The sequence below is a fragment of the Giraffa tippelskirchi genome, chromosome 7 (genome assembly GCF_054371585.1).
Source record: "Giraffa tippelskirchi isolate mGirTip1 chromosome 7, T2T-mGirTip1v1.2.pri, whole genome shotgun sequence".
Taxonomy (NCBI): Eukaryota; Metazoa; Chordata; class Mammalia; order Artiodactyla; family Giraffidae; genus Giraffa; species Giraffa tippelskirchi.
The window spans coordinates 13,448,691-13,471,651 of record NC_137281.1 but is presented as its reverse complement, the minus strand read 5'-3'; the positions used below and the strand labels follow the sequence as shown (position 1 = coordinate 13,471,651).

At 42.8% G+C, this 22,961-nt stretch overlaps 2 protein-coding genes across 4 annotated transcripts in view; one reads left to right on the top strand and one right to left on the bottom strand.

The window, feature by feature from the left end:
• The first annotated feature begins 338 nt into the window (after window positions 1-338).
• The window catches only part of LEUTX (leucine twenty homeobox), a 61,938-nt gene continuing 39,315 nt past the window's right edge, over window positions 339-22,961 (top strand). For all 3 annotated transcript variants that reach the window (XR_014060932.1, XR_014060933.1, XM_081516405.1), the window contains exons 1-2: window positions 339-464; window positions 1,881-1,942. The gene's annotated coding sequence lies outside the window, so the exon portion shown is untranslated. The remainder of the gene's footprint in view (window positions 465-1,880; window positions 1,943-22,961) is intronic.
• Window positions 12,987-17,035, bottom strand: CLC (Charcot-Leyden crystal galectin). Its single transcript, XM_081510711.1, is given in 5 exon segments — window positions 12,987-13,100; window positions 14,361-14,422; window positions 14,526-14,734; window positions 15,166-15,242; window positions 17,021-17,035. Coding segments are annotated over 5 exon segments (477 nt in total).

The window sequence follows — 22,961 nt, the reverse complement described above, 5'->3', positions numbered from 1 at the left end:
GAGGGCCGTTCCCCTGCCGGGGCAGTTCTCAGAGACCCGCGTCCTCCTGTGGTCAGAGGCCTTCTCCATCGTTGATGTCATTCAGCATCCCTCCGGGGCTCCGCAGGCCTTACTGGCCACCTCTCGAAGCCTATCTCCGCCTGCAGGACATTGCGATCGCTTTTCTTCACGCTGGGGTCGGCGGGACACTGCTGCCTGTAGGCAGCTTAGGCATCTCGAACCCGAAACAACGAGACACCGCTATAGTGCGTGTGACCACGTGAACGCATGCGCATACGGATTAACTGTGCGCATGCGTGCAGGTGAGCGTGTATGCGCATGCGCCGCACTTTGAACTCACAGGTGAGGAGACCGTGCCTGAGAGAATGTTCGTTATGCTGTTTCCGTGTGGCTGAAGTTGGTCTTAGTACCCAAGGAACGAGAACGGCTGCTTCACACTTTGAATCTTAGCCGAGTAATTCTTGGTAAGACACTCTCACAGTATCAGTGTCTCAGACCCTATTTTGTTTTGGAAAACTGCAACTTTTGGTGCTAGAAACCTGAAGCGGCCCTACCGGGTCTGCTGTTACCTCATAAACTTTTGCTCCTTTTTGCGTTTCCCACCAGCTTTTCTTTTCCCTCCCCTCTCTCCCCTCTCCCTCTTGGTCTCTTCCCCTGCTGTCTTCCCCTTCCATTCCCCACTTCCACTTTACTTTACCTTTCTCCTTCTTCCGCTTTTTGATCTTCTTTCTCCCAACCTTCACGTTTCTTTCTCCACATCACTGACCCCTTGCCCTTCGTCTTGAATCTAAGTCTCTGGCAGGCTTCTCTGCCTACCCTACGCTTGTAATTCCCCAAACTTTCATCTCAGACCGCTTCTAACTTACAGGGGAACTGTCTTCCAGACCCTCTTGTACTGCCACCTCTCTGCTTGGGTCTGTATCTGGACTGTCCTTCCTCCCTCCCTTCCTTCCCACTGGATCCTAGTTTTCTGACCAGGGATGGAATCCATGGCCTCTGCAGTGGGAGTGAGGATTCTTAACCACTGGATCGCCAGCTGAGTCCCACCGCTGTTCTTTCCTATTAATTGATCTGCTTATCTGCACCAGTGCATATTGTCTTACTATAATTATATCAAACACTTTAATATGTGATTTATTGACAATGCATGAGGCCAAATCCTCCCTCCTAGTCCTTCGAGATTGTCTCAGTTCTCCTTGGACTTTACAGTGTCTGTGAAGTTTTGAGTCAGTTGAGAATTTCTCTAAAAGCCTATTGGGATTTTGCTTAAGAATTCATAAATTCTTAGATTAATTTAGGGAAGAACTGGAATCTTTAAAATGGATTTTTCTCCTGTGTTAACATGATGTATGTGTCAGTTTTCTTTAAATTACAAAAGTTTTATAGTTTTTTTTCCTTCTAGTTGTTTTTAGATGTTGTAGCTAGTAAAACTAACTGGAAACGAATGAGAAACAAATTCAAAATGGAGTTTACTTGAGGTAGTGAGCAAGTCGAGACAGTGGGGAGGGAGGACTAGGGAGATTCACAGGTGTTACCAACCAGGGTTCTTAGCCTCTTTAATCAATGGACATTGATCAAAGGCCAGGCACGTTCAGGCAAGGCTTTGTTGGGACTCCTGCTGCTGTAGGAGTGAGTGAAAACAAGTAACAGGTTCCCTTGCTCTGCTCTCTGAAGGAGTGATGAGCTGGTTTCCTATATGGGAGTGAGGCTGGGGGTGGGGGCAGGGGTGGATGGAGGGATGGCTTAGTTGATCTGCCCATCCCCTTGGTGGTGCTGTTTGGGTTTTTGGTCTTTTTGTATCTTGTTCATAATTTGCCTCAACTCTGCAGCACACAGTTATCTTTAGTTCCTTATAGTTTCTTTATATTTTATTGCTCTAGGAGGCCCTTGTCCAGGTGCAACCACTGCAGCAAAGGGTCCCAGGTTCAAGCTCATCTCACAGGTACAGATGTTTTTATTTCTGAAGCTTGGTGGGAACATGACTATTTTTTAAAATTTCATTTTGATTGTTCTAATTTGTTATATAAGCTTTATGTGCATGATGCATTTTGCATTTTAAACTTTGCATGCCTTTTATTGTTTTTGAATTTTAGAAACGTTAAGCATTTGTTTGCTGTTGTGAATGGGCTCTTTATTGCAATGGGACTCTTAGGCTGGTGTATAAGAATGCCAATGGTTCCCATATTGTCTTGTCTAGTAACTTTGCTGAATGTTTGTAGGTTCTAATAGACATTAAAAATAGTTTCTTTGACAATTGCAAATAATTTGAGCTTTCTCTCTTTTTTCCTGGTCAGTCTCCCTAACGATTGTCAGTTTTATTAATCTTCTCAAGGAACCAACTTTTGAGTCTTGATTTTTTCTGTTTCTCCTCTCTGTTTCATTTCTGTTTTAATCTTTATGATTTCTTTTTGCTTGTTTTGGATTTAGTTTGCTCTTCTAGTTTCTTAAAGTGGAAGGTTAAGTTATTTATTTGAAAATTTTCTTTTTTGTTAATATAGTCATTTACAACTTTAAATTTCCCTGCAAACAGTGCTTGTGCTGCAAAAGGTCACACAGAGGCAGGGAGTGAAGCCTGGATTGTGTTCTCGATTGCTTTTACTCAGCTCATTTGGACCTGAGGCATGCTCCCATTAGAGTCTGGGCTGTTTTCAAGAATTGCTCTGCTCCCTATAGTGATGGATTCTCTCTTCCTGTCCTGCCCCAACCATTCACCATCAAGGAAGGTGAGAGGAGACATCACCCTTGTAGATCAGAGAGATCTACAAGAAACAATGTCCCAGGTTTACTATTCAGGTTAGAATGGGGGCACACTCACTCATTTGGTTATTTGTGCACTCCTTCCACACATCTATTTTGAGTAGTTTCTCTAAGACAGGCCCCCCTTGAAATAAACATCCCCTGATTTCCAAACCATGCTTTCTGTCCATATGTGACAGCTTTTGCAGCAGGGGTTCTGGGGATGGGACAGTCTTCAGGGATGGGAGACACTTGGTCTTCACCAATTGTTCTGTTTAATAAATGGTGTCTGATGGTAGAAGATGACCTGTTGCTTTCCTTGTAGCTTCCCAAGGCTCACAAGTGTCCTTAGAACCAAGTATAAGCCTCTTATGTTGGTACTGAAAGCCTTTGTGATAGGGATCCTGCTTCTCTGATATTTACCAGAACTTCTTAACTCATCTTGAGGGCCCTAAAAATAAAACAATGAACTAGTGCCATAAAGATGCTATGATACATTTCTTCTTTTTTTCATTGATTATATTGCAACTTCTGCTTAATTTTTATTGATAGAACATACTAGTACTTTAATATTCAGAATAATTGCCAACTCGTTAAATTATCCTATATTAATATTTTGTCCATTTTGTGAGGGAAGCATAAGGAAATTCCATCTCTCTTAATATATGGCTTATGAGACCATAGTATGGAATGTAGGTTTATTTTACCATTGCAATTTTTAAAAAATATTTTATTTTATTCATTTTATTTTCTGGGGGATTGTGCCAAGTCTTTGTTACTATGTACAGTCTTTCTCTAGTTGCAGGGAGTACTTTTCATTTCAGTGCACAGACTTCTCATTGTGGGCTTCTTTTGTTACAGAACACAGATTCTAGGTACACAGGCTTCAGTAGTTGTAGCATACAGGCTCAGTAGTTGCTGACTCTCGGGCTCCAGAGTACAGGGTCAGTATTTTGGCACGTGGGCTCAGTTGCTCCACAGCCTGTAGAATCTTCCCAGACCAGTGATCAAACCCATGTCCCCTGCATTGGCAGGTGAATTCTTAACCACTGTACCACAGGGGAAGTCCACCACTGCAGTTTTATGAAAATGAAAATAGAAAAATTTTTGTGCAACTCTACAGCATCTTGGTTCTTTGGGAGAAAGAATATGTAACAGATTTTTAAAAACTTGCTTTATTTATTTGGGTGTGCTTGGTCTTAGTTGCGGCACACGGGATCTTTGATTTCCATTGCAGCATGCGGGATCTAGTTCCCTGACCCAGGCCTCCTGCATTGGGAGCTCAGAGTCTTAACCACTGGACCACCAGGAAAGTCCCTGTAAAAGATTTTAATAGTTGTTGAGGAATCAATGTAGGAAATGCTGATGAAAATTGAATTTTCCTCCAGTCTTCAACTCTGTTGCATAAAAATTACAACAGTTAGAAGAATCTGAAACAATTTGCAAATTTTTGTTCAGCAAATCCAAAGTGAATTTGTGTTTCATGCATCATAGAGACTTAGAGCTATGACTTATCAGGGGAAAAAAATGTATTGCCTGCCCCTCATTTGAAAACAGGGACACTTCCACATTAGGGTCATCATCATGAGTCATCACCACAGAGGAGACCCAGCTTTTGGGGACTTAAGCATCAAGGATCAGATTATCACAAAAGAGAACTTCTTCTTTGGGGGGCTTTGGCACCGAGTGGGAAGAGTGAAAGGCACTGAGAAGGGAAGGCTTTAGGACCCAGGACTGCCTTTCCATTTCTTGAGAAATACCCTATTTGCTGGGAGATGATCAGGGACTTGGATTGAGGAAGATTGAGAAAAGTGGGGTCTCAGGAAGTCCCCAGAGGCCCTTGAAAGATTTTTTGTTCCCTGGACTCTCTGTATTTAAAGAAAGATGTTTATATTTATTTTGTTTACTCGGCTGCCTTGGATGTTAGTTGCATCATGTGAGCTCTTTTGTTGCAGCAGGAGCTCTCTAGCTGGGGCGCATGCTCTCAGCAGTTGCTGCATGTGGGCTTATTTGCCCTGTGACATGTGGGGTCTTAGTTCGCTGACAAGGTATTGAACCTGCATCCCCTCATTACAAGGCAGATTCTTAACCACTGGGCCACCTGGGAAGTCCCTGGACTCTCTGTATTTTGTATTTGTATTTGAGACATCTCTGTTGGCCACCATGAGCACAAAGCAGTATCTAGGATGGAGATGAACAATCCGTGTGAAGTGGACTGGTTGAGAAATATCATTCAAGGAAGGGCAGTGATTATGTTTGTTCAGCAGGGCCTCCATATAGGGTCGGGTAGGTTATTCAAATAAAATAGCCACCAGCCAAGGGACAAGTAGGTATGAAATCTAACTCATGCTCTGCTCAGTAAGCTATGGGCCACAGGATAGTTTTCATTCACTTAGAACAAGAATTTCCTAGTTCTCCAAAACATGAATTGCATGTTACTTGATGAGGTTCTGTGACCCATTATCAAAATGCTGAAATAATCAAGAGTGAGACAGGAGATTGTGCCAAATCAGAACCCAAGATTAGATAGGAGGAAATTTCTACTGTGGAATGAAAGCAGGAAAAAGGCTTGAAGAGTACTGTTAGTTGTGAGTTGCCACCTCAGTGTGTCTGGAGGTTAGGTTGAAGGAAGTTTAAGGCAAGAGGTAGACCACTTAGTAAGATTGCCGTTAAAGAACAAACTGTGACATTGGACATGGTGTGAGATGACTGTTGTTGTTGTTCAGTTGCTAAGTCATGTCCAGCTCTTTGTGACTCTATGGACTACAGTACTCCAGGCTCCTCTGTCCTTCACTATCTCCCAGAGTTGCTCAAATTCATGTCCATTGGCTCAGTAATGCTATTTAACATCTCATCTTCCTTCATCCCCTTCTCCTTTTGCCTTCAGTCTTTGCCAGCATCAGAGTCTTTTCCAGTGAGTTGGCTCTTTGCATCAGGTGGCCAAAGTATTAGAGCTCCAGCATGAGTCCTTCCAGTGAATAATCAAGGTTGATTTCCGTTAGGATTGACTGGTTTGATCTCCTTGCAGTCCAAAGGACTCTCAAGAGTCTTCTCCAGCACCACAATTCAAAAGCATCAGTTCTTCAGTGCTCACCCAGCTTTATGGTTCAACTCTCACATCCATACATGACTACTGGAAAAACCATAGCTTTGACCATACAGACCTTGGTCGACAAAATTATATATCTGCTTTTTAATACACTGTCTAGGTTTGTCATAGCTTTCCTTCCGAGGATCTAGTGTCTTTTAATTTCGTGGCTGCAGTCGCTGTCCACAGTGGTTTTGGAGCCCAAGAAAAGAAAGTCTGTCACTGCTTCTACTTTTTCCCCTTCTATTTGCCATTAAGTGATGAGGCCAGATGCCTTAGTTTTCTGAATGTTGAGTTTTAAGCCAGCTTTTTCACTGTCCTCTTTCGCCCTTATCAAGAAACTCTTTAATTCCTCTTCAAATCCTGCCATTAGAGTGGTATCATCTGCATATCTGAGGTTGTTGATATTTCTCCTAGCAGTCTTGATTCCAGCTTGTGATTCATCCAGCCCAGCATTTCACATAATGTACTCTGAATAGAAGTTAAGTAAGCAGGGTGACAATATACAGCCTTGTACTCCTTTCTCAATTTTGAACCAGTCCATTGTTCTATGTCCAGTTTAACTGTTGCTTCTTGACCCACATACAGGTTTCTCAGGAGACAGGTAAGGTGGTCTGATACTCCTGTTTCTTTCAGAATTTTCCACACAGTTTGTTGTGATCCACACAGTCAAAGGCTTTAGCATAGTCAGTGAAGCAGATGTCTTTCTGGAATTCCTTTGCTTTCTCTGTGTTCTAGGAAATGTTGGCGATTTGATCTCTGGCTCCCCTGCCTTTTTAAAACTTAGCTTGTACATCTGAAAGTTTTTGTTCTACGTACTCTTGAAGCCTAGCTTGAAGAATTTTGAGCACAACCTAACTAGCATGTGAGATGAGTACAATTGTTTGATAGTTTGAACATTATTTGGGATTGACCTTCTTTGGGATTGGAATGAAAACTGACCTTTTCCAGTCCTGTGGCCACTGCTGAGTTTTCCAAATTTGTTGACATACTGAGTGCAGCATTAACAGTGCCAGTGCCATCTTTTAGATTTTAAATAGCTCGGCTGGAATTCCATCACCTCCACTAGCTTTGTTCCTAGTAACTCTTCCTAAGGCCCACTTGACTTCACACTCCAGGATGCTCGGCGAGTGTGAGTGACCACACCATGATCATTATCCCAGTCATTAAGACGTTTTCTGTGTAGTTCTTCTGTGTTTTCTTGCCACCTCTTCTTAATCTCTTCTGCCTCTGTTAGGTCATTACTATTTCTGTCCTTTTTCATGCCCATCCTTACATGTAATGTTCCCTTGATATATCCAATTTTCTTGAAGAAAACTCTAGTCTTTCCCATTATATTGTTTTCCTCTGTTTCTTTGCATTGTTCATTTAAGAAGGCCTTATCTTTCCTTGCTATTGTCTGGAACTCTGCATTCAGTTGGGTTTATATTTCCCTTTCTCCCTTGCCTTTCACTTCTTTTCTTTCCTCAGCTATTTGTAAAGCCTCCTCAGACAGCTACTTTGCCTTCTTGCATTTCTTTTCCTTTGGTATGGTTTTGATCACTGCCTCCTGTACAGTGTTACAAACCTCCGTCCATAGTTCTTTAGGCACTCTGTCTACCAGATCTAATCCTTTGAATTTATTCATCACATCCACTGTATAATCATAAGGGATTTGATTTAGGTCATACCTGAATGGTCTAGTGGTTTTCCCTACTTCCTCAGTTTAAGCCTGAATTTTGCATAAGGAGTTCATGATCTGAGCCACAGTCAACTCCAGGTCTTGTTTTTGTTGACTGTATAGAACTTCTTCATCTTTGGCTGCAAAGAATATAATCACTCTGATTTTGGTATTGACTGGTGATGTCCATGTGTAGAGTTGTCTCTTGGAAGAGATGTTGTTGGAAAAGAGTGTTTGCTATGACCAGTGTGTTCTCTTGACAGAACTCTATTAACCTTTGCCCTTCTTCATTTTGTACTCCAAGGCCAAACTTGCCTGTTACTCCAGGTATCTCTTGACTTCCTCCTTTTGCATTCCAATCCCTTCTGATGAAAAGGATGTCTTTTTATTTTGATGTTAGTTCTCGAATATCTTGTAGGTCTTCATAGAACTGGTCAACCTCACCTTCTTTGGCATTAGTGGTTGGGGCAAAGACTGGGATTACTGTCATGTTGAATGATTTGCTTTGGAAACGAACTGAGATTATTCTGTTGTTTCTGAGATTGCACTAAAGTACTATATTTTGGACTCTTGTTGACTCTGAGGGCTACTCCATTTCTTCTCAGGAATTCATGCCCATAGTAGTAGGTATAATGGTCATCTGAAATTAAATTTGCCCATTCCTGTCATTTTAGTTCACTGATTGATAAAATGTCGGTGTTCTCTCTTGCCATCACCTGCTTGACAATGTCCAAGTTACCCTGATTCATTTACCTAACGTTCCAGGTTCCTATGCAGTGTCATTCTTTATGGTGCAAGATGATATGAATTATGAAAACTGATGCCTAAGATAGTCCTTGTGAACACCGAAGTGAAGTTGCTCAGTCATGTCCAACTCTTTGTGACCCCATGGACTGTAGCCTACCAGGCTCCTCCGTCCATGGGATTTTCCAGGCAAGAGTAGTGGAGTGGGTTGCCATTTCCTTTTCCAGGAGATCTTCCCAATCCAGGGATTGAACCCAGGTCTCCTGCATTGTAAGCAGACGCTTTACTGTCTGAGCCACCAGGGAATGTGGATACAGAGGACTTTCTTAAATCTGTCTTGGTCTGTTTTTAGGCAGTCACTTGTGTCTCCTAAGTGGTTCTCCAGTGTTATAAGGAACAGATGATCAGAGCCTCTGGAAGGGAGGAGTTGTCATTCTGTCATCTTGCAGGAGCTAATAGAAGCTGAGAATGAAGGTGGTGCCAGTTGCTACAGAGAAAGATTCCTGTAGGGAGTGATTGATTTGAGCATGCCTGATTTTCAGCAGTGATAGGAACCAGGGACTGCTATATATCCCCTGTTGCCCCCTCTTAAAATGGGGGTGTTGATTGTATAGTCCTCCATGCCTGTTTTAGCATTGTGTGCTTGGTGTGCATGAGGCAGATAATTTGTCCCGTTAGTGCACACACTGACAGGAACTGCACCTGAGAATTTCTACTCATTTGATTTTGTGAGTCCTGATTTAGATGTTGAGATGCTGGACGTCAATCCCGAGCCTGTTGCTATGATTGTAGTACATTTGGGAATTCTTCAGAGTGATGTTAGTGTTTTGGGTATGTGGGAAGTGGAAAGGTAGCTAGTCCTCAGGGGTAACTTCTCAGGAACCACAAGTCAGAACACCCATGCCCTGATGTTGCCTCCCCCCCATGATTTTGGCTGTCTCTCTAACTTGGTTTTGAACAACAGGATGTAACGAGAGTGACACTGCATGACTCCAGAGCTAGGTCGTATTATATCTTGTACCTTCTGCTTCACTGGTGGAAGCCCGTCATTAAGCCCCAAACCCATGAGATCTTCATAATTTGAGGTGATCTGGGATAAACATGAATGTTTGTAAGAAAGAAAGAACCAGCCATCCCCCAGCTGTTTTAGCCATCCCAAGTGAAGTGTCAGACATGAGGAAAGCATCTGTCTGGTAATCTGGACCAAGAGATCCTTCAGAAAACTCGATTCCTGGAAATTCCCTGGTGGTCCAGTGGTTAGGAGTCAGCGCTTTAACTGCGGGTCCCCAGGTTTGACCCCTGGTCAGGGAACGAAGATCCCACATGCTGCACAGTGCAGGCAAAAACAAAAACTAAGAAACTTCATTTCCCACCACAATATGGTACCCATATGAGTGCAGCAAACCTGTAAAACTGGGAGAGAGCATAAACTATTGTTTTGAACCAGTTTATTTGGGGGAGATTTGTTATTCTACAATGATTAATGGAAACAACATCAAAACCAGACTCTGATCACTGCATTGTTGTGTATAAATTGTGCTTTTTCCAGCAGTAAATTCTGTCCTCTCTGGTCTAAAACCCTGACAGTTCATTTCTAAAATGTAAGCCTCAGGCTTCTGCCCACATAAATTGAAAAAATATTGTAACTTTTGGCTAAAACAAAAGATTTTTGGGGGTTAATTTTCCATTGTTCTCCAACTCTTCCTTGTATTAAAATTTCAAATGCTGACCATGTCATTTTCGCTCTTAATTTTTATAGTGCATCTTGCACAAAGCAAGGCAGAATGTCAATTAACGATAGACAACCTTAGAATAAAGGAAGAGTTAAGAAATTTTACCTGATTTTTAAAAATGTATGTGAAGCACTGTTTTTTTTAAAAATTTTGTTGAAGATTAGTTGATTTACAACATTGTATTAATTTCTGTTCAGCAGAGTGACTCAGTTATACATACATGTACATTCTTTTTCATATTCTTTCCGATTATGGTTTATGACAGGATATCAAGTATAATTCCTTGTGGTATACAGTAAGACCTTGTTGTTTATCCATTCTATATATAATAGCTTGCATCTGCTGATCCCAAACTCGCAGTCCGTCCCTCCCCTACCCCCATACTGCCTTGGCAACCACACGTCTGTTCTTTGTGTCTATGAGTCTGTTTCTTTTGTAGAAAAGTTCGTTTGTTTCATACTTTAGATTCACATATAAGTGATATCATATATTTGGCTTTCCTTTTCTGGCTTACTTCACTTAGTATGATAATCTCTCAGTCCAGCCATGTTGCTGTAAATGGCATTATTTTCTTTTTATGGCTGAGTAGGATTCCATTGTATGTATGTACCACATCTTCAGTAATTCATCTGTTGATGGACATTTAGTTTGTTTCCATGTCTTGACAATTGTAAACAGTGCTGCTATGAACATAGAGGTGCGTGAATCTTTTTGTTATAGTTTTGTCTGGATATATGCCCAGGAATGGGATTGCTGGATCCTATGGCAACTCTTTTTTAGTTTTTTGAGGAACCTCCTTACTTTTTCCATAGTGGAGGTACCAATTAACATTCCCACCAACAGTGTAGGAGGGTTCCCTTTTTTCCATATCCTCCGAGCATTTGTTATTTGTAGACCTTTTAAGTGATTGTGTGAGGTGGTACCTCATTGTAGTATTGATTTGCATTTCTTTAAGAATTTAGTGGTATTGTGCATCTTTTCATGTCCTGGTTGGGCAGCTGTAAGACTTCTTTGGGGGAAATGTCTATTTAGGTCTTCTGACCACTTTTTGATTGTGTTTGTTTTTTTTTTTTTTTTGGTATTGACTTGTATGAACTGTTTGGAAATTAAGTCCTTGTTGGTCGCATCCAAATACCCTCCCCCAGTCTGTAAGTTGTCTTTTTGTTTTGTTTGTGGTTTCCTTTGCTGCGCAGAAGCTTTTAAGTTTGATTAGGTTTTATTTGCTTAATTTGCTTTTGTTTTTGTTGCTTTGGGAGACTGACTTAAGAAAACATTGATAGAATTCATGTCAGAGAATGTTTTGTTTATGTTGTCATCAAAGAGTTTTACGGTATTACGTCTAATATTTAGGGCTTCCCAGGTGGCCTAGTGTTAAGAATCCGTTTGCTAAAGCAGGAGATGCAGGAGATGTGGGGTTTGTTCCCTGGGTTGGGAAGATCCCCTGGAGAAGTGAATGGCTACCCACTCCAGTATTCTTGTCTGGAGAATTCCATGGACAGAGGAGCCTGGCAGGTTACAGTCCATGGGGTTGCAAGGAGTTGGACACGACTGCGCATCTGAGTATGCACACACATCTAATATTTAAGTCTTTAAGTCATTTTGAGCTTATTTTTGTGTATGATGTGGAAGTGTGCTCTAACTTGACTGATTTATATGGGCTGTCCAACTTTCCCAACACCACTTGCTGAAGAGAATTTGCTTTTTCCATTGTATATTCTTGCTTCCTTTGTTGAAGATTGACTGTAGGTGTGTGGGTTTATTTTTGAGTTTTCTGTTCTGTTCCATTGATCCACATGTCTGTTTTGTGTGTGTGTGTGTGTGTGCAACACTAACCCACTATTTTGATTACTGTAGCTTTGTCGTACTGTCTCATTTCTGGGAGGGTTGTGCCTCCTGCTTTGTTCTTTTTCCTTAGGATTGCTTTGGCAATTCTGGGTCTTTTATGGTTCCATATAAATTCTAGGATTATTCTACTTCTGTGAAAAATGTCATGAGTAATTTGACAAGTGTGTATGTGTTAGTCACTCAGTCATATCCAACTCTTTGCAACCCCATGGACTGTAGCCCACCAAGCTCCTCTGTCCATGAGATTCTCCAGGTAAGGATACTGGAGTGGGTTGCCATTTCCTCCTCCAGGGGATCTTCCTGACCCAGGGATCAAACCTGCGTCTCTTATGTCTCCTGCATTGGCAGGAGGATTCTTCACTGCTAGAGCCACCTGGGAAGCCCTCATTTGATGAGGGATCACATTAAATCTGTGGATTGCTTTGGGTAGTATGACCATTTTAAGAAGATTAATTTTTCCAAACAAGAGCTTGGGGTATCTTTCCATTTCTTTGAATCATCTTTGATTTCTTTTATTAATGTTTTATAGTTCACAGCATTTAAGTCTTTCACCTCCTTGATCAGGTTTATTCCTAAGTATTTTTTTATGTGATTTTAAAAGGGATTGCTTTTTTACATTTCCTTTCTGATATTTCATTGATAATGTGAAGAAATGCAACTGATTTCTATATGTTCATCTTGAATCCTGCTGCCTTGCTGACTTGATCAGTCTAGTAGTTTTTGTGAATTTCACCTGATTTGTCTCATATTACAAAGCTTCTTCCCCAAATCACCAATTACAGCTTTGTGGTTATAGACAGATGCCTCTTGGTTTAGTTGTCTGCAATGGGGGAAGGATTTTAGTTTAGAGCATCTGACATCTAGTAGGTACTATATAAAGGTATTGTTGCTAATGCCTTTATGGACATTTCAGTGACTGTGTCACTTACTCCTTGTGTCAGATAAATATCTACCTTCTTAGATTCTTTGATCTTTTCCACAGTACTCTCACACCCTCTTGGTGATGACCACTTTTTTACCCCCAGAGCAAGAACCAAACCCTGTCAAGTTTTCAGAAATTTTAACAACCGCATTTTGGGGAAGGGTGGGGAGGAACCATTCTGTTTGCAACTCTGGGAGTCACATGGTCACTTAGATGGAGAGATCTCCTTGACAGTGGGGACTGTGGTCACATTCCTTTCTAGCTGATAGATACTGAGGACGGGGAGACATCTCTCCTCACCTGCACGAACTTCACAGACTCTGGTGGAAGTCAGTGGGCAAGGCCAGAATATTTTTGGCCATTTACCATTACCTGGAAGGGAAAATGAGTAAGAATTACAGTTATGCCATCAAACAAACTTTCAATCTTCCTTTCTACTTCTGCCTTGGTACACACACCATTTCCTCAGAAAACCCATATTCCAACTTCAAAACCCAGTTAGACATGTTTCTTTTTATAATCTTTCAGGACTGTTTTGGAGTCTTGTCCACTCTATATTCTGTATTTCTCTTATTCCTCCTCTGGTGTTCTACCACTCTCTGTTGCAGTCTTTATTTGCTCTAGCTTAGAAGATTCTTGTGGCCAAGAACTATGTCTTATGAATCTTGCACAGAACACATGGTCTAAGTGGCTGATAAGTGTTCACTGAATGCATGCATTTCTGTTCCGCAAAACCATGCTGCCATTTACTCTGATCACCCAGGTTTTTCTCTGAGAAGCTTAGATTTGAGATGATGGTGGTGAGGAATGAAAGTAAGGTGGTCTTAAAGAGGTAGAAATAGTACACATGGCTAAAAAATAGGATATTATTTTAACAGCTTATAGACATATGAAATGATGCTCTTCCTCAGTCTTAAAAATACTGTCTTTTTTACTGGACATTTTAAAAGGTCAGAATATTTGAACCTATTCTTTATTGGTGAGGCTTTTCAGAAATAGTTGCTTTTGAAGTATTAATTTGTCATACTTAAAATATGTGTGCTTTTTGAACCAGTTATTATTCCAATGTAAGTAAGTATTGAGAGGTTATAATGACAAAAGTGTGGAATAGAAACATTAATGCAGCATCATTGATGAGAGAATATTCATGTGTGTTAATAAGGGTCAAGGTAAATCATTTTTGGTAATCCTTCTGTTGCTGTGTTAGGCAAACATTAAATGATGAAGCATCATGGATGGAAGTATTTCTTTAAGATACATTCTAGACCACAAATAAACTCTAGTCCTCCTGGTGTGATAGAGAAACTTTTAAAACCATTTGTTTAAAAAGAAATGAAAAAAATACATAAAATGAATAGATAGTAAATGTACAATCATATTTTACCACTGGAAGGAGTGTAAAGAAACTAGAAAGTTGTTCTGGTTTGAGAGCGAGAGAAAGAGTTATATTGGATGGAGTATAATTACCCATATTTTAACTATTTAGTGACACAAAAATTCAAATAATAATGGCATAGATAGAAATGATACCTGTGAGAGAAGTCAGAGCCAATTCTCCATCTGGAGCAAAATGGTGTGTAAACTGATCTTGACCCTGGTTAGATTTGGGAAAGGACCTGAGGATGGCGGTACCAGCAGAGGGTTCTCTGTGATGAAAGGGGCAGGAGTGATGATGGGATGTGGATGCCGGACACCTGGAGGGGGGGGCCCGGGGAGAGCAGTGTTCCCCGGGGAGAGCAGTGTTCCCCTAGGAGAGCCTGTGGAGGCCATGGAAGGGATGGTGCCAGGCACACTTACCTGTCCTCATTCTGCAGCACAAGATGTGCAGGACAGATGGTTGGCCATCCTCACAGGGCATTTCGGAGGATACCGCCTCACAGTTTCAGCTCCCATCTGGTTGGCTGTTTATCTTCACAGCGTGGCCACAGGACACTCAAAAATGAAAGAGGATGTCTGAGTTCTCATCAGTCCCAGTGTGGAAATCCACCTGCATTTGTGGATTCCTGCTGATGGGCAAAACACATAGCGTGTTGAACAGGTCTCTTCCTTGTGTGGGAACCCACACTGGACACACACACCTCCTCTCCCAGCTCCTTCCTGGGGGTGCGGTCATCCTTGTTCCCGGGGACCTGCTTCATCAGCTCACCCTGCCCAGGGTGGCGGGATGCCCTGGTCCTTGGCCTGAGATTCAAGTTGAGCAGCAGTCACTGGGCTGGGCCTGCATCTTCTGGACGTTCTGCGTCCGTCGATAAAGAGCCAAAGCCACAGCCCATTCTCCCAGACCCCGAGACCTGCCAGCAGTCCTGCACCTGCACGGTGTTACCCTCATGCTGTTGACGCATTTGAACATCACTCATGCACGAAGTGACCGACCACATACCCCCTAGTATTCTCACTCCTCCTTCACCTCCACACCCATGGGCTGTAACATACCCACCTGAAAGAGACGGCAGGTTTCCCTTTGATTGTCACTGAAGATCCAACAGTCAAGGACACACCCTGTGTGTAAAGGACCTGCCAGGGGAGATGAGAGTGGATGAGGGGCAAGGCCAGGTGTGGGCTCCCGCCCTACAGCAGTTCCCAGGGGTGCAGCAGGTTAGACATCAAAGGGTGAACTCTAAAGACCCCCATCTCCCCACTTCACCAGAGTTAGGTCCCTGTTCCTTTGAAGAGTTGTAAGGGTCATAGTTAAGAGTCAAGGGTTCAAGGACTTGAACTTAAGTCTCATTCCTCCCCATGCAGAGGGCCCAGATTTGATCCCTGGTTAGGGAACTAAGATCCTGCATGTCGTGTGGTGTGGCTGAACGAGAGAGAGACAGAGAGGGAGAAAGAGAGACGGACAGGAGCATGGATTCAAGAGCTAGCTTCCTGGATTCAAGTCCTAATTCTGTGCCTTACTAGCAGTGAGATCTTAGATCCATTACTTGAACTCTGCCTCCCTCAGTTTCCTCAGTACAAGGAGGGTTATCAGGAATTCCTACTTCCTAGGGTGTTCTCAGGAATAGATGAGCTAGTATATGTAAAGTCTTTAGCCTAATCCCTGGCACGTGCAGGGGCAATGTGTCAGAAGAGGGAATATCCTTTCTGGAATAGCACCCTTTGATTACCATCAGATATCTGAAACCCTGAAGACAAGACTTGAGGATATAAAAATACAAAAAATTCACTCCAGTGAAGAACATTGTTTAAAATGAGAGGGAAATAATGGAAGGGGCAGCCCCATGTGTGGGGTGCGTGTGCATCAGAATTATCCAGGGGAACACAAGTCCTTTCAAGAACTTGTACAACGTTGTTGAGAACCCAGTCAGTCAGTGTTTGTCCACAGGATGTGTGGCAGGAAAGTAATTGGGAGAATCTATAAGTTATTGACTGATTTCTACTGTAAACCCTGGAAGTTTTTTCCTTCCAGCTTCAGGTGGTTTGATTCTCTGAGACCACGGCCCCCCACGGCCCTCCCCCGGGGGCCAGGGTCTGCTCGCCTCCTCCTGTGAGGCAGAGGGAAGGGCTCACTTGGGGAGGAGACCTGAGGCGGTGTGAGCGGTCACTGTGTGTGGACCCAGACTGGAGACGTAGTGCCCTCTGGCCTGAGGTCACCTCCCACTCTTCTTGAGAAGAGGCATCTAAGGAGTCCCTCACTCTGCTCTCATTAATGCTCAGAGGTGAGTTCTCGGTAACTCACAGTCGGAAGGGCCACCAGTTCTTCCAACCAGGATCCCCTCTGACACACATGGAAAGACCCACGGGCACTTAAACAGTCACTGCTGTGTCGGGACGAACCCACACATGCACACAAAGCCACACAGGTACTCACAGATCAACACCCAGTCACAGATTTCTTACACATTCACACACATAGTCACACAGACACGCAGCTCCCCGTGTCACACATACCTCCCCACATTCTCACTCACCACATAGGCACAGCTGTGCTCCACTCCTACACACAGACTCAGGAAGACAGATGCATAATCTAAGCCCCTTGCACTCATGCACACACTCCCTCATCCCAGTCAGTGCTACCCCCACCCCCCCCAACAAAGTGACAGTGTCTCAGTAGAGTTCACTCTCAGTCAGATAACATCAAATGCTATTGCACTGGTCCTGGCTCCACACAATTCCCACAAGGATTCCACATAATAGATCCTCAGGGAGTCTCTCTTCCACACACTCACAACTCTCAATACAACATTCCGAGTAGAAATGTACATATTTTCATCTTACACAATTTCCTACCTCTTCCTCCTCCCTTTATCTGACCTGGGATCACTGAAGGCTGTGTCTTTTCAGCTCACCTGTTGCTCTGACATTGTTATGTCTTCCTCAGGGCAGCTTTTGCAAACTGTGTCTAGTTTTGTGTGTGAATCTCTTGGAGTTGCAGAATACAGGTGAATCCTGGCAGCCCCACCCTCTGTCTTTGTTCATGTTTGTAAGCCTCAGAGTTACCCAGCAGGGTGAAGAGGGATGTCAGAAACAGATTCAATCACAAGTATGTCCTTGAGCTGGGCATGTCTGTGATACGGCAGGAATTGCAATGAGGGTAATGCCAGGGAGGAAGGAGTAGCTGGGGAAATACAGGAATAAAGGTGATGGAGTGAGGGGGTGGCTGAGTCTAAAATCCAGCTTTCGTGCCTCTTACCAGGTCTTTACCCCACAGACAGAATCTACTCAAAAGGTGCACATAGTTATAATTTTCACAATGACAAAGAATGGATGATCCTGGCTCAAAAGACATGGACTTCCCGAAGGCTTCCAAGTAAGGGCTTTTAAAGGCAGCATTTAGGGTGAGAGCTGTAGGGTGCATGACTTCTTTCTGATGATTGGTTCGTAGTGAAGTAACAGGGTGATGTTTCAGGAATCTTCTTTTTCCCCTAATTTATTTTTGGCTGTGCTGGGTCTTCATTGCTACATGGGTTTTTCGTCTAAGTTTCAGAGGGCAGGGGCTACTTTCTAGTTTCAGCACACTGGCTTCTCATTGTGATGGCGTCTCTCGTTGCAGAGCACCAGCTCCAGGGTGCACGGGCTTCAGTAGTTGTGGCTCCAAGGTTCTAGAGCATGGGCTGAGTAGTTGTGGCACACCAGCTTAGTTGCTCCATGGCAGGTGGGATCTTCCTGGAGCAGGGATCGAACCCAATATCCTGCATTGGCAGGTGGATTCTGTACTACTGAGCCACCGGGGAAGCCCTGTTTCAGAAATCTTTAATCATCAACCTGGTTCCAATCACTTGCTTGTGGTCTGTGTGTCGTCATCATCCTCCACTTGAGTCAAGGTGTTAATTTCTGTAGAACAACTCAAAGATACTCGTCCGATTGTTTCTGTATCACGAGGAGGAACTGGTATTCTGTTTATCGCTGAACCATTGTTTAAGCCATCATTACTTTACTTGCTCAACCGCTCCTCCCATTTTTTCCTGCGTTTCCTCACTTCTCTAATTAGTAACTGTTTGAGTCTGCTCTTCGGAACTCGGGGAAGGCCTAGGAAAGAAACTATAGCCCTTTTCAATAAACAAGAAACAGGGGTTACAGAGGCTGTGTATGTACCTTGGAGGGGTCTGCAGTGGCCTGCTTGGTTTCAACACTCCCCCCTTTTCTTTGACACTCCTCAATCCTGAAGTGGGACAAGAGAAGGAATAAAGTTTTGAATAGAGAGGTCTGTTATAAAATTGACAGGGAACTTCGTTTTAGGAGGGCTTGGTTTCCCTGGGGATAAGTCCTCACTTCTGCAGATTCTTTGAAAGTACTGGCTGATCCTCAGCTGACCCAAAATGCTTCCCAGGTCGCGGAGTGGTAAAGAGCCCACCTGCCAATGCGGGAGACCCGGGTTCGATCCCTGGGTTGGAAAGATCCCCTGGAGAAGGAAATGGCAACCCATTCCAGTATTCTTGCCTGGAGAATCCCATGGACAGAAGAACCTGGGTTTGACATAAAATTGTAGGACTCTGGCTCAGAAAAGTTGAAGTAGATATCGTTGTTCCTACTGCATCCACTAAGCAAGTTTGACTAAGAATCCTAGAGATTATATGTAAGACAAATAAAGAAGACTCAGGAAGGTGGAGAGAAAAGGACAGTGCAGCTGGGGACCCTGTGCCCCTAAAACATCGTGATGTTCCCTGATGACTCCTCAGTTTTCTTCTTGTCTCTTCTGTCCCAGACTGGATACTACAGTAGCTGGAAGTCTGTAAACTAAACCATTAACCATTAAATGCCCAAGTGAATGAAGAGAGAGGATTATACTCCTGAAATAATGCTTCCCGTTCAATTTGGGGGCCTAGTGTCCCCTGCTGGATGCTGATCACCCCTCCAGTTTACCTCCAGTACACACATATGCACATGCACAGAAATCTGTATGGATGTCAGGATGATTTACACACACGCAACAGTTTGTTGTTCAGTCGCTCAGTCGTGTCCAACTCTTTGCGACCCCATGGACCGCAACACACCAGGCTTCCCTGTCCTTCACCATCTCCCAGAGCTTGCTCAAACTCATGTCCATTGAGTTGGTGATGCCATCCAACCATCTCATGCTCTGTACCCCCCTTCTTCTCCTGCCTTCAATCTTTTCTGGCATCAGGGTCTTTTCTAATGAGTTGACTCTCCCCATCAGGTGGCCAAAGTATCGGAGCTTCAGCTTCGGCATCAGTCCTTCCAGTGAATATTCAGGATTGATTTCTTTTAGGAATTGACTGGTTGGATCTCCTTGCTGTCCATGGGGCTCTCAAAAATCTTCTCCAACACCACAGTTCGAATGCATCAATTCTTTGGCGCTAGGCCTTCTTTATGGTCCAACTCTCACATCCATACATGACTACATGCAACAGTAAATACAAGATAAAATTTGTTATCTGTACAGTAAACAGTAAAGGCATTCCCCAAGGAGACAGCTCAGTTGGCAGGGAGTGAAGTCAGACCAAAGTGGGGCAGGAGGCTTTGGCTTTATTGGTGAGGAGATGGGTCCAGGCTCTGGGATTATGAAGGACCAGAAGCGCCTCTATTTGAAATTCCCCTGGTGTACACTCGGGCTTTGTTAATATGGTCCCAGAGGTAGTAGGGATTAAGCAGGGAAAGGACAGGGGAGCCTGTCCAGGACCCGACATTAGAGGTGTTTGTAAATGTAGGGATTTCCCTGGTGGTCCAGTGGTCAAGACTGTGTGCTTCCACTTCAGGAGGCACAGGTTTGATCCCTGGTTGGGGGACCAAGATCCCACATACCTCTTGGAGCAGCAAAAAAAAAAAAAAAAAGATGTTTATAAATGTAAATAACGTAAGCATGATTGCACTTTGCCCCCATGCCAGCATACTCAGGCCTTCCTGCAGTGGAGAAGCAGTCCACCATCCGTCTCTGTCGCCGTCACAGCAGCTCAGGCCAGACCTGAGTCATCCCTGCTCATCTTTCCATCACACCTGGAATGTGCTCTGTCCACAAGACCTATTGACTCTGCTTTAAAATTCTTCAAGGATGGAGCACCGATCATCACCTGACAGCTCAGTGAAGCCAGAGATTGTGTCTGAAACCTTACTGTTGCATTCCCATGTCCCTGAAATTGCCTTGCTCCTAGTACATGCTTCATAGTTATTTTATAATCCTTTGTTTAAATGAATGCCTTCTCTTCCCTCTGAAAAAAAAACCTAGTGTTTCTCAGAAATCCTCAGTAATTTCTATCAGTTAATAAATCTCAACTGTTTCTTCAGAATCTCTTTGATTACATAACCTAAAGAAAAGTAAATAGAGAGGTATTTCATGTTTAAAATTTAGTCAGAATAAGGAAAAGAAAATTCTAGTGAACACATGCTGAGATATCTTATCTTAGGATTTAACGCAGAAAGTATTTAGTAGCCGTGTCAACTTTGTCGTAATGCCAAGACAGTAGGAGATGTTAAACAGTATAAAAAGTAATGTGTGTAATACACAGCGATGAGGAAATTGCAAATAGTATCAACACTGCTGTCAATTGCTTCGTTTTCCAAAAGAAGAGGTGACTGCTTTCCTATGTTTATTGGGCATCTTCATTTAAGGTTGGCGGGAGTGATATTGAACACAGGCTTCCAGGGACTTCCCTGGTGGTCCTCTGGTTAGGGCTCTGCGCTTCCACTGCAGGGGGTACAGGTTCAATCCCTTGTCAGGGAACTAAGATCCCACATACCACAGGACAACTAAGCCAGTGGGCCACAACTACTGAGGCTCACGCACCACAATGAAAGAGTCTGTGCACTGCAATGAAAGATCCCGTGTGACACAATATTTCTAGAAAAACACAGGCTTTATTAGAATTTAAGCAGTGTTTGCATGTCTTCAGTGTGTGTGTGTGTGTGAGATACCGTTTCATTTTGTCATGTGTATAACCACCATGTAAACACTGCCACTGTTCCATGCACACAAACTCCCTTGTGCTACCCCTTTATAGTCAGGTTCTCAGCCTAATCCTAAGCCTTGATGAGCACTGAGCTTCATCACTAGAATGTTGTGCTGTCAAGAGTTGAGTCCTACAGTAAGTAACCTGTTGAGATTGATGTCTTTCATTCTTCACAGTACCCTTGAGATTCATTCTGTTTTTTTTTTTCTTTGTATCAAGTAATCAATAAAAAGTCTCCATAACTCTAGGCAGGGTCAGACTTTCTGTTCTATTTATTTTATTTCCTTTTCTTGCCTTATTTTACTGACTGCAACCTCCAGTACTAGGTCAGGTAGTAGTGATAATAATGAATCTTGGCTCGTTTTGGATCTTAGACTGAAAACATTCAGTTTTTCATTATTGAGTGTGATGCTGACTGTAGATTTATTATAGGTTTCTATCAGGTTGAGAAATTTCCCTTCTATATCTAGTTTGCTGATGATGTTTGGCAGAAACCAACACAATTCTGTAAAGCAATTATCCTCCAATTAAAAAATAAATAAATTTAACAACAATTTGTATGAAAATACAAAAAACCTTGAATAGCCAAAGCAATCTTGAGAAAGAAGAGTGGAACTGGAGGAATCAACCTGCCTGACTTCAGGCTATACTACAAAGCCACAGTCATCAAGACAGTATGGTACTGGCACAAAGACAGAAATACAGATCAATGGAGCAAAATAGAAAGCCCAGAGGTAAATCCACACACCTATGGACACCTTATCTTTGACAAAGGAGGCAAGAATATACAGTGGAGAAAAAACAATCTCTTTAACAAGTGGTGCTGGGAAAACTGGTCAACCACTTGTAAAAGAATGAAACTAGAACACTTCCTAACACCACAGACAAAAATAAACTCAAAATGGATGAAAGGTCTAAACGTAAGACCAGAAACTATAAAACCCCTAGAGGAAAACATAGGCAAAACACTCTCTGACATAAATCACAGCAGGATCCTCTATGACCCACCTCCCAGAGTAATGGGAATAAAAGCAAAAATAAACAAGTGGCACCTAATTAAACTTAAAAGCTTTTGCACAACGAAGGAAACTATAAGCAGGGTGAAAAGACAGCTTTCAGAATGGGAGAAAATAATAGCAAATGAAGCAACTGACAAAGAATTAATCTCAAAAATATACAAGCAACTCCTGCAGCTCAATTCCAGAAAAATAAACAACCCAGTCAAAAAATGGGCCAAAGAACTAAACAGACACTTCGCCAAAGAAGACATACAGATGGCTAACAAACACATGAAAAGATGCTCAACATCACTTATTATCAGAGAAATGCAAATCAGAACCACAATGAGGTACGATTTCACGCTGGTCAGAATGGCTGCTATCCAAAAGTCTACAAGCAATAAATGCTGGAGAGGGTGTGGAGAAAAGGGAACAGTGTAAGCACTGTTGGTGGGAATGCAAACTAGTACAGCCACTGTGGAGAACCGTGTGGAGATTCCTCAAAAAACTGGAAATAGAACTGCCATATGACCCAGCAGTCCCACTGCTGGGCATACACACTGAGGAAACCAGAATTGAAAGAGACACGTGTACCCCAATGTTCATCGCAGCACTGTTTATAATAGCCAGGACATGGAAGCAGCCTAGATGCCCATCAGCAGTCGAGTAGATAAGGAAGCTGTGGTACATATACACAATGGAATATTACTCAGCCATTAAGAAAAGTACATTCGAATCAGTTCTAATGAGGTGGATGAAACTGGAGCTTATTATACAGAGTGAAGTAAGCCAGAAAGAAAAACACCAATACAGTATACTAACACATATGTATGGAATTTAGTAAATTGGTAAGGATAACTCTGTATGTGAGACAGCAAAAGAGACAC